The sequence below is a fragment of the Nicotiana tomentosiformis genome, chromosome 12 (genome assembly GCF_000390325.3).
Source record: "Nicotiana tomentosiformis chromosome 12, ASM39032v3, whole genome shotgun sequence".
NCBI classification, from domain to species: Eukaryota; Viridiplantae; Streptophyta; class Magnoliopsida; order Solanales; family Solanaceae; genus Nicotiana; species Nicotiana tomentosiformis.
Window position 1 is genome coordinate 66,941,120 of NC_090823.1, and position 11,676 is coordinate 66,952,795.

Sequence of the window (11,676 nt, forward strand, 5' to 3'; positions counted from 1 at the left end):
CTACACGTTATGTATATGGCTAGCTGGTGGCGAGATCCTTGCTAGAAATAACTACAATGGCATAACAGGTAGGGGCCATAATCTCCCGGGAGGATCTTGGGTATACTGGAGTTCGGACCAAAGGTGTTAAGTTGGCGAGTCCCTTCTAGTCACTCTTGTTCTGGATTTGAATTTGAATGGACAATCCCCATTGTAGTTCTTCTGGCTCTCCCGGCTTTAGCTTTCATGCTTCTAGGTACCGAACCATTCCTGCTATGTGTCACTGCAGTAACGAGTAGCGTGTTAAGACCGAATTTTACCGGTACAAGTTATTGAATGGTATACCGGACTAGTGTTTATTCTAATACAGTGTCACAATTTTGTATTAACATTGTACAAGAAATTAGTATTAAATTGAGAGTAAATCCAAAAGTCTCATAATTTTGGACTCTAAAGATGCCCGTAGGCAAAGCCTTATTGGCATAAAGTCACAAAGGAGCCTTTTAATTTGAAAGGGATGAGATCGTACAATGCAAACAAATCTTGCGTACGCGCCAAAAACGGCACTTTGGTATCTCCTCAAATCATTTGTTGGGTAGTTGTCCCCAACCACCCGAAAAATGCATTCCATCCCAACATTTGATTTCTTTTGCTCTGGGAAAACATGTCATGAGACACAATCGAATTTTAACAACTATCTTATTTTTTCTGTTTCCCATATAGATACAATTATACATTTCTCCTTTTGGTAGATAATCGTATCAATTAGAGGAGCGAAACATTCTCACAATCCCATTACCCATGAGGGAATTGATGGATGAATTTGGGTTCTCGTGGTGACAATTCCTTTCAAGGATCAAAGAAGATGAATTCTTTACAATTATAGAGCTTTTTGGGATAATCAATTTAGAGGACGGAAAATGTCTATTCCTCATGAGGGAAATGCTGATAGCAACAATGTTTCAGGTATTCTTTCTCACTTGTCTTTAATTAAAACAAAATTATCCAAATTTAAATTTTGTCTAGGATTAGATTATTTTGTTATAATCAGCATTTTCTATTTGAGGAAAGAAATTTGGAATGAGCGAATATACATACATACGTGTGCAGCTTTTAGACAATTCTATACATGATCCTCAGTCTCAGGTTTTGCATATGGGCTTTTATCTAGCAGGGTTCACTGAATTCTTGTTTGTTTGATAAGATGATGTTGGATAATTTGTGACAAGAATGCACTTCTTTTTCTTATTTTCGCACAACTAAATAAGACCAAAAACATCATCTACTTCTTCAATCTGTTGGTATGGTTGTTGATCTTTATGCTACTTGCTTACCAAATTCCTTTTTCTGTGTTGAATTGACTAGCTGTTACAATTATTTCTACAGAATGCAGACCATGGTTCGGATAGTGTAGCGTAATAATAGCTCATCTTTATTTGTCCTAGGTTCTTGCCTCTATGAACTTCTGCAAATGGAATCATCTTCAAATTGTAGTGGTCCTCAACCAGATAGACGAAAGCATTCTTCGAGTATGTAATATCTTATTCTCAGCATGACATGAATGCCAAATTTTACTAATTTTGAAGATTTACTTACCATCTTCCTTAACATTTTCACAGGATGATTTTTCTTTTATTTGTTTTTCCTTTTTTTCACGATATACATGATCAGTTGCCTAGGATTAGTCACTTTCTTTTCAATTCTGTTAAGTTTTACTCTTTTCCTAAATCAAATGTTGGATATTTGATGCTATGCTGTTAAATTGGTTGGATTCAATGCATATTTTACATGATTGAATAAGCTTGATTTGCAAATATAGTCACTTTCACAGCTTGTAAGTGTTTCTAGTACTCCTGTGTTATATTTATCAGGTCCTCGACACAGACTACAGAGGCTGTTGAGTGAATCTGGCAATAGATTCTGTGCAGATTGTGGATCTCCTGATCCAAAATGGGTGTAAGTATCAGAAGTTATGACATACCAGTTTCCTATCGCAATTAAAGAAAAAGGTTGATCAATCTCTTTAGTTTCTTTTTTGTTTCATCTTGTAGCTGAACGTTAATTAAAGAAAAAGATTAGGGACCATCCATTACTGAAACCTTTTACTTCGTGTTCTGAAGTTTTCCTTTGTGCTGGTACTTTTATGTATCTCAAATGTTGTTGGAACAGTAAATTTAGTCTTTTTCACCTAGTTTTTTTGGGGTTTTGCTGTTTTGTGTGTCCATGTATAGTCTCTCCTCCCATTCAGCAAACATACTGAGGTTGACAATGGTTTGAGAAGATTTAAAATCATCCAAACTTGAGAATATCAGTTGTTTGACATTATTGAAAAAATGCTTTCTTTATTTCCCCTCACTATATTGCATTTCAAGAAACTTAATACCTAGCAGTATCTTTTGTTTTTTGAAAAAAGGAATCCTGCTTTGAAGATTTTCCTTTAATTGAATTAGCCTTGTATATTCCTCTTTGGTCTTAAAATAGCTTGCTATATCTATCTCATCTCGTGATATTCAGATCTTTAAGTCTTGGAGTTTTTATATGTATCAAGTGCTCCGGAGTACATCGAAGCCTTGGAGTGCACATATCGAAGGTTGGATATTCAAACCTTGCTGTTTGTCTTAACCGCCATATATCCTGTTATTGTTGAATGTATTAGAATAATGTTTCATCTATTTCCTTTTTTTTCTCGTGCCCCCCCTTTATATGAACTGAAATTGTAATTGGAAAACCTAAAACAGAGTAGATACTTGAAATGTCGAAGTACGGGTAAGAAAGCTGCCTCGTGGAAAATTCTATGGAAAGAAAGAACCTAAACTTCTCTATTCATCTTTGCCTGGATGAAGCAAGTTGCTCCAACTTAACTGATGTTCAGAGCAAAACTCGTATCAATATTTTATTTCATTTAGGTTGTAATAAATTTCCACAAAGCATGCAGTTATTTCCATCTTATTCATTTTGAAACATGATTTAGCCTTTTCTATCTAGGTTAAGCTAAAAGTTAGGAGAATTTACTGATTCACAAGCTGTTATTTTATTGTATTTCAGATGAATATTGTTGTATAGAGGGTATGTACTCTTCATGTATGTTGCAGAAGTGTGTTAAAGTTTGCAAAATATCAACTTACATAATCTTCTATGTTTGTCATTCCAAGATCTTGCTTTTTCCTGACTGGGTAGTAGGCACCATTCCTGTACTTGATTCACTTTGATAATCTTTCCTCTTTCCAATGGGAACAAAATAAAAGTTAAAAGGGGGTGCGACGGTTAACTAGTCTATCATTATTAACAGGTTCTGTCAGTGAAGCTCGACGAATGGACAGACGACCAAGTTGATAGTTTGATAGAGATGGGTGGAAATAATGCAGCAAACTTGAAGTATGAAGCTTCCATTCCTGATAGTTATCGGAAGCCCAGACCAGATGCATCAATAGAAGAGCGTACTGACTTTATCAGGTAATGTCTTTCAGTAACCATACGATATAGGTATATGTATTGTCACATTCTATTCTGAATTGAAAATTCACTTGCTGGATACTCAGGAGAAAATACGAGCTGCAGCAATTTCTAAACTCTGATGTGCAGATGATCTGCCCCTTCCCACCATCATCATCCTCACGCTGCAATTCTTTAAGCCTTTCTTGTAGTTTGGCCCTGGATAAGAGACATTATGAGAAGCAATCCACTGGGCATCGCATCCATGGCATAGGGCATGCATTTCGTAATAGCTGGAGAAGGAAAGAATCTGAACACAGGAGCACCAAGAAAAGTAACTCAATGGTAATAATTTCTTCTGTAAGGAACAAAATCTTCTATACTTGTGTTAACAGAACCTGAGTGAATTATGTTTTTTCTTGTATCCATTCTGCTTCTCAACTTACATGGAAGGCATATTGGTAAGGTCAATTATTATTTGAAAAGCGGGAATTTCTTGTTAAAGAAAGGGGAAGGGCTTCTTTTAGAGAGTGTGAGGTGGGGGTGGGGCATTTCCGGGGCTTTGAATCAGGGCCACTTATATTGCAAACTTTTGGAGACGGGATGGAAAGTCTTTCGTGCTCTATTGCCTTTTCGAGGGCCTCCCGAACCCCATTTTCAATTGTGCTCTTTAGCGGAATGTATGTCCCAGCTGGTGCTTTTGTTTCAAAATTGCTCGAAACCAAAACGTAGACTGTGTTTTAAGGATTGTTCCTTATGTAATTTATAGAGCAAAGAAGATGGTTTCTTATGTAATTTCAAAGACAATAATGCAATTCTGTAAGATCATGGATTGACTTAATATCATACTTAACACATGCATGATTTATCACAAAATCAGCTTTCAATTTGTAAAACAGAATCATACACCTACGTATTTTGTCTATAGGCAGGTATGGTTGAATTTATAGGATTGATAAAAGTCAATGTGGTGAGAGGGACCAACCTAGCTGTCCGTGATGTGGTAACAAGTGATCCTTATGTAATTCTCTCCTTGGGGAGCCAGGTAAATGCTAATTCTTTTTTGAGTTTTGTCATTGTTTGTATTAGTGCGACTAAACTTTTGAAGTTTATCCAGATCTGTAGCATCCTTACTGGAAACTACTGCCACCCAAAAGAAATGGGGCTGATGGTTTATTTGGAACTTCCCTCCCTCTCCTACCACCTGTGGGTGACATATGGCATTAAAATCCTCATACTAAACCCAGCTCTGAACTTTTTTTGGTTGCAGTCAGTCAAGACGCGTGTCATCAAGAACAATCTTAACCCTGTCTGGAATGAAAAGCTAATGTTGTCAATTCCAGAAAATGTTCCTCCTTTGAAAGTGGTATGTGTTTTTCTATCATTTAATTTTATTAGCTATTAAATGTGAAGAGGGACAATTATATGAACAAACTAATAATAAACCTGCCTCAATACCTTCTCCTTTCTCATCTTAGCTTTCATCTCCTAATAACACAGATGAACCGTAAATTCATGTTTTCTGTTGCTTTCTCAATATAAATGGTTCCACATCACATTCATGTCTCTGTTCTCTTCATCTTGTTAACTAACTTAATATGATTGTCGTTTTGATTCTGTGAGGTGTTCTAAACTTGTATCAAATTCAATCACAACCAGAGATGACACTCCAGACTGGATGAAGGAAAAATATTGTTAAAACTTTCTACATTGCCTTCTAGTGACATGATTAGTCATTTTTTTTAGTATCATATGATGGATGATACGTGAAAGAAACTCGAGAGAAAATGCTAATATCCATATGAATCTTCACCTTCTGCACATTTTTCCTTAATAAATTGTCTACCTTACACCCCCTTGGGGTGCGGCCCTTCCCGGACCCTGTGTCAACGCAGGATGCTTTGTGCACCGGCGGGCTGCCCCTTTTTTATATAAAAAAGGTAATTATCAGCATATATGAGAGTTGCTTCACTAAATTGTTCAAGCCACCCTAATGACCTTAGGCATGGTTTCGCAGCTTGTCTACGACAAGGATACATTTACAACTGACGACTTCATGGGGGAAGCTGAGATTGACATTCAGCCTCTTGTTACTGCTGCAAAAGCATCTGAAAACTCAACACTCAGTGAATCAATGCTGCTTGGGAAATGGAAAGCAAGCAAAGAAAACACTCTAGTTAAAGATGGCATTATCAGTCTAATAGATGGTAAGGTGAAACAGGATATCACTGTGAAGCTGCAGAATGTTGAAAGGGGAATACTAGAGATTGAGCTTGAATGTGTTCCTCTCACACAATAACAGGTGCAAGGGAAGGCTGATGAAAAACAATATTCAAGCATATACAGTGGTGTATTTAACATGGTTAATCCTTGGGCTGCTGTAATGTACGAGAGGTCCTCTATCTTAGCTACAGTGAAGCTTTTGGTTGCATTAGATTAGTCAATTGCTTCAAACATGGACGCGTAGAAGAAGGAAACACAATAAACTGGCAAAGTGTCTGAATTTCGTTACCATTGCCAGAATCTCTACACTGGGGTAGTTGCAAAAAGTGAATTCTTCTTGTTAGAGGATGCTCTTGCTGACAGGGCTGAGATAGTGAAGGGTCGACTATTTGGACGGACAAGTGTAAACTACGGTAGAAAGGCAGGGGAATCCGGAATCACACCAGCATTCAACTTTTGATGTCATATTAGACTTTTGATATAGCTAGAGCTAGATATTTCTTTAACCAACTGTATGATGTAAGATATCTGTTCCAACCAAAACGAGTACTTTTCTGGTTTTATTAATGCTAATTAGATTACACGTTGGTGTTTATTCCTTTTCAAGTGACGATACAATTATCCAACACCAGGACAAAAAAACATTGATCTTCGTAAATGTTGTCAATTAAGAGTGAATCTACAAGGTGTACAGTGATAACGCTCAAATCATTCCTCAAAGAGTAAGTGTATACGGTCGCATGCAATATAATTTACCCAACTATGAGTCGGGGTCGAATCCCACAGGGAACAATATATAGGCGATTAAGCAAGTAAGAGAATTATCGCTTATTATGCTAAGTCAAACACTAATAGGGGATTTGAGAAAATATTATAACTAATGTGAAAATATAAACTAGCCTAGAAAGCAAGTAAAATGATCAATGGCTACAAGCATGGATACAAGGGGAATTACACTCAAGTAGTGATCCAATATGTTTCATGATTTCACAAATATGAATGAGTTTATGTTAATTAGCCTCGGATAATAATTCTATATTAGCTTCTTCCGAAGACTAACAAGACTTCCTAATTGAATTATCCTAAAACAATTAAGAGGATTAAGTACACCTGAATGTGGCTACAAGTAGTTCATTCTCATCCCTGGGTAGAATCTATAAAATGAGGGTTAACGCCTGATCACGCCCAACTATGCCTTATAAAAAGGACTAAGCGGTCGTTGCAAATATAATCTGGTTTACAAGTCCGGAGTCAAATCCCACAGGGAATTAACGTACTAATCACAACTTTTAGTTCAGCCAGAATTCAAATAATCAACTTCCAACAAGATTGAATAATGACTTGAGTGTTTACTAACAATTAACAAGGTAATTAAAAAGCTGTAAATTTTATTACTAACAAAGCAATTGTTGTAGACAAGATTAGGAAGATCTAGAGTTACAATTTCCCCTCTTATCGGAATCCTCCCTGCTACGTCTGCTACAAATTCGCCTAGATACTCTCTATCGATCGTGAGCACTTTAGGTGTCGTAATTCTTTTCCGAGTAAATACAACAATTTACTAAACGTATTCTTCTGAATTACGCTAGCTAGCACTAGTTTACCGCTCACTACAATCGCACCAAGATTTCGTTATTCCTAAACCCACTTTTAAACCCTCCGTATTGATCCCTCATATACGTTAGGAGTGATGTTGTTCAACAACTACCTAAACGTGTACCCTTTTTCGAGTAATACACACTAAATAGGCATAGCCGATTGAGGGCCCTTCAATCAACCACAATAATCCCGTAGTTGAACAAGTAGAGAAAATTTCAATGGCAAATTTATATTAAACACAACAAAGATTCATCCTCCAAGAGGTTTCATCAAACCCTAAAATAAAGAGTTTAGCTACTCATACTTGTTTTAACAATCACAACATAAGAATTCATCATCAATGATAAAAAGGGGATAAAGAAAGATAAAAACTCGTTTCCGAATCATCCGTCTTGCTCTTTGCCTGTTCTTGCCTTCAAAATTCTCCTAAAAACTAAGATACCCTCTTTTTGGGCGAGCTGAGCTTCATATAGGTCAAGAACAGTCACCTCTGAAATTACAATTTTAGCCCTGGACTAATTTTTCTCGGAAGGACGTGCGCGGCCGCACACCTGGGCAAGTGACCGCGTATCTGGCCGCGCACTTTGGCTAGTTTCTGCCTAAATTGCGCGGCCGCGCACCTAGGCGATTTTCTGCACTCTTCTTTGTTCTTATTTTTAAATGCGCTAACCTCCTTCGATCCTCGAACAAACTCCCAATTTACTCCATAAGCCTTTACTTGGCCTTCAATGCTCCATATTATCTCAAAACACTCCTTAACCTTATTGTAGCCCGGAATTGCAACCTGCTAAGCATAAAAATACTCAATCATAGCAATTTACTATCATTTAGCGCTCAAACATCAGTGAAGTGCAGCCAATTTAGAGTGCAAATAGTGACCAAACTACACAGTTATAGCCTATTATCAATACCCCACACTTAAACAATTGCTCGTCCCCGAGCAAACAAACCACATTTACATAGACACAACCTCACTAAGCGACTTTCCTAACTCATCATACCAAGAATATTTCAAATAGACCAAGCACAGTAGTGTAACATCTTCACCTCAAGAATTGACTCACAAGCATAATGCATTATTCACAACTTACTCACTTACTCTGACACAGAGGTCAAGAATTACCTTTCCTTCATGAATCAAGTTCCCTCCTACAACATAAGAGAATCGTTCCACAATTAATAAAATTCATGAATAATTAGGAACTTCAAGATAGACTCACTCTCATAAATGACATTCATGTGCCACAAAAGATGCACCATAGGCTTGCCCGTAGTGTACTACTCTACTAATTGAGTTCATTCAGTCAAGGATCAAGTAGGACTTTTAACTGGTTGTAATGTAGGCTGCGGGACGGGTAGGATACATTTAAATATAAGAGTGACCACACCTCCCTAAGCACTTTAATACATTCCCTTTAGCAGTCAAAACCCCACACTTATGTCAAACCATACTACGCCTTCAAATCAATATACATTAACTCCCAATTATTTAAGCACAATTACATCAAGAGTCACCACTTATCAGGGAATATTTATTTTTTATTTTTTTCACAACAATACAACTATTTTGCTTTCTTTTCTTTCTTTTTCAATTCAAGTGGCTCTTACTTTTTTTTCAAAATAGTGCACATTTCTCCTTATTTCATTAGTTCCACTCAAAAGCCAAACCAACCACCCCCACTTTAATTTTTACAAAGTTCATAACAATTCAAGTGCTCATGAGAGGTTAAAAGGTTTAAATAGATGGTTAATTCAAACAAAGGGGTAAGGCTTGTAATGTGGTTGCCATAGAAACAGGATTGCAGGCTCAAAGGGTTTACTACTATAACACCCCGAAAAATTTCGAAGTACTTAAGTTTAAAGCACCGTAAAATTTTGCAAAAGAAAGTAATGTTTCGTGGTGCCGAATTGGTTTTACGTGTTGAGTATTATAGAAATTCTTCGCGGCTCGGACCTTTTGGGTTGAACAATGCATCGGAAAGTAAAGGAAAATTTTTGGCGAAAAAGTGCATTTCTGCGGTCCATTATGCGACCGCAGAATTACTCTGCGGACCGCATAATGGCCGCAGAGTGAGGCAGTTAATGGGATCAGTTGGAAGCAATTATGCGGTCTACTATGCGACCGCATAACTGTTATGCGGTGCACTATGTGACCGCAGAACAGTTATGAGGACCGCATAGTGACCGCAGACTCAGGCAGATTTTTTGGTCATTTTGGACACCAATTATGCGACCGATATGCGGTCCACATAACTATTATGCGGTCGCATATGCGACCGCAGAACCTGTTCCGAAGCTTCATTTTTGGGTTTTTAAAACACGGCCCTACTTGGTTAAATACACATTTTGGGCCATTTTTGAGATATAGTCTGACATTTTAGAGTGAGAGAGAGTGCCCTAGAGTGAGAAGGTGTTCTTCAATAATTGTTCTTCAATTATTGCTCATGTTTTGAAAGATTAAGAAGGCAAGCTGACTAGGTCTTCATCCTAGAGGTAAGATTCTACACCCTAAACCCTAATTTCGAAATCATCTGAAAATGGGTAATTAGCAAGATAATTTTTGGGCATGAGAGTTGATTATTTTATATGCATGTGATATCAAGGGGTGTAGGAAGATTGTTGAACTAAGAATGGTAAAGATTGGGTTCAGGGATGATGGAATCCTCCATAAAAAGACCTTGAAACCTTGTGCACACCTAGTGTTTGATAAAATGCTCAAATGAGCTAGAACCATGATCATCTTCCTAATTTTGATTCAATTTGTTATATTTCTAAAATAGATTGAAGTTGCTAAGAATTCCGGAATGTTTTAGAGTTTAAGGAAGCTCAATTGAGGTATGTTGGCTAAACTCTTCTCTTAGAATTGAATCCCACGATATTCATGTAAATTATGTAAGTCCCGAGTGATTTATTATGAAACTGGCTATTCCGAGTAAGATTGGGTTGAAAGATATATGTTCAACAAGCATCCCAAATGCTTTATTCATGTTATGTTACCAATTGAGGATGTGTTAAAATATGGGCTGTGCATTAATAATATTTCGACTTTAAGTCAAGTTCAAATGAAGGCTATTATGCCAAATTTTGTGAAATATCTCTATGTGCCTTAGACTCTAAATTGCTCACGTGTGTACTACACACCTTGATTAGAATTGTACTTGTTGTTGACGATGATAATGATATTTGAAATTGATAAGGTGAGCATGAAATACTGAATATGGCCAATGTGCCACGAATGATCTTATAATTATGGCCATTAGTGCCAATGAAATAAAAAGATGTGAAAGTAATACGAAATGTGATGATTGATATAAAAAGGTTGATGTCTCAAATAAGACGGCCTAGCCGATCGGGTCGTGATCGGACACCATGCCGCACACATGGTGGTGATTGTGCTGGAAATTGTAATTGAAATGGTGATTGTGGTTGATTCTCTAAAGGATAGCCTAGCCGATCGGGTCGTGATCGGACTCCGTGTTAAAGACGGTGGTATTGATATTGAGAGAAATTATGGTTGATGTCTCTAATGAGATGGCCTAGCCGATCGGGTCGTAATCGGACTCCATGCTAAGAGTACGGTGGTACTGGTTTTGTGAATAATGGTATTGTGAATAATGGTATTGTGAACAATGGTATATCGATACTAAAAATCTCCCAATGTGAGATATGGAAATTAATTTGAACACTGTCTTGATCCTAAATTGGGGTTTGATGTTAATTAAGGATTTCATTAATATTATGATAATCTTGCTTGTATTATTTGTCATTCTATTGAAAGGTTGTTTAGTTATACATACTAGTGCTATTCGACGGTACTAACGTCCCTTTTTGCCGGGGGCACTGCATCTTTAAATGGATGCAGGTGGTTCCACAGCAGGAGATATTGATCAGTGATAGCAGTACACCTTCTTCCCAGCTGACTTGGTGAGCCCCACTTCATTCCGGGGTCATGTATCTTTTGTACTTTATGTATTATGGTTGAGGTATAGCCGGGGCCTTGTTGCCGGCAATATCATTGTACTCTTCTTTATCTATAGAGGCTCCGTAGACATAGTATGGGTTGTGTATTGGTGTTGGGGAAAGACAAACTATGTTATGGTGTGGACGTGTTACTTGTCCATTTGTGACTTTAAAAATGATGAAACTATTGAAAATGAATTGGTATTGTAGACATGAACACATTTTCGTCTAATTAATGATAATATGTATTATCTATATTCATGGATGAATTTGGGTAGAATAAAATCTAACAGGCTTGCTCGGTCGGGTTCACTCGGTTGAGCGCCGGTCGCGCTCCTCGGTTTTGGGGCGTGACAACTACGATACATAATAATTAGGCGAGTAAAATATACATATCTGGCTCAACAAAGAAATGCCTATATCACTTCCAAGACTTAACAAAACTACTATTTCGCTTTGTAAATAAACAGGGCAAGTTCTAGA

The 11,676-nt window shown here is 37.3% G+C and overlaps 1 protein-coding gene across 3 annotated transcripts; it reads left to right on the top strand.

Annotated features, from left to right (window-relative positions):
* Window positions 1-502: 502 nt before the first annotated feature.
* LOC104097986 (probable ADP-ribosylation factor GTPase-activating protein AGD11) lies at window positions 503-6,229 on the top strand. Of its 3 annotated transcripts, none has more exons than XM_070191670.1 (9): window positions 503-945; window positions 1,425-1,508; window positions 1,851-1,935; window positions 2,494-2,569; window positions 3,269-3,432; window positions 3,519-3,756; window positions 4,340-4,456; window positions 4,682-4,777; window positions 5,415-6,229. In XM_070191670.1, exons 1-9 carry the CDS (start codon window positions 900-902, stop codon window positions 5,586-5,588), a joined length of 1,080 nt encoding a protein of 359 aa, XP_070047771.1. In that variant the 5' UTR covers window positions 503-899; the 3' UTR covers window positions 5,589-6,229. The 3 variants fall into 3 exon arrangements, with proteins under 3 accessions (XP_070047771.1, XP_033512463.1, XP_070047770.1); XM_033656572.2 differs by having other exon boundaries at window positions 505-945; window positions 5,429-6,229; XM_070191669.1 differs by lacking the exon at window positions 1,425-1,508 and having other exon boundaries at window positions 505-945; window positions 5,429-6,229.
* The last annotated feature ends 5,447 nt before the right edge of the window (window positions 6,230-11,676 follow it).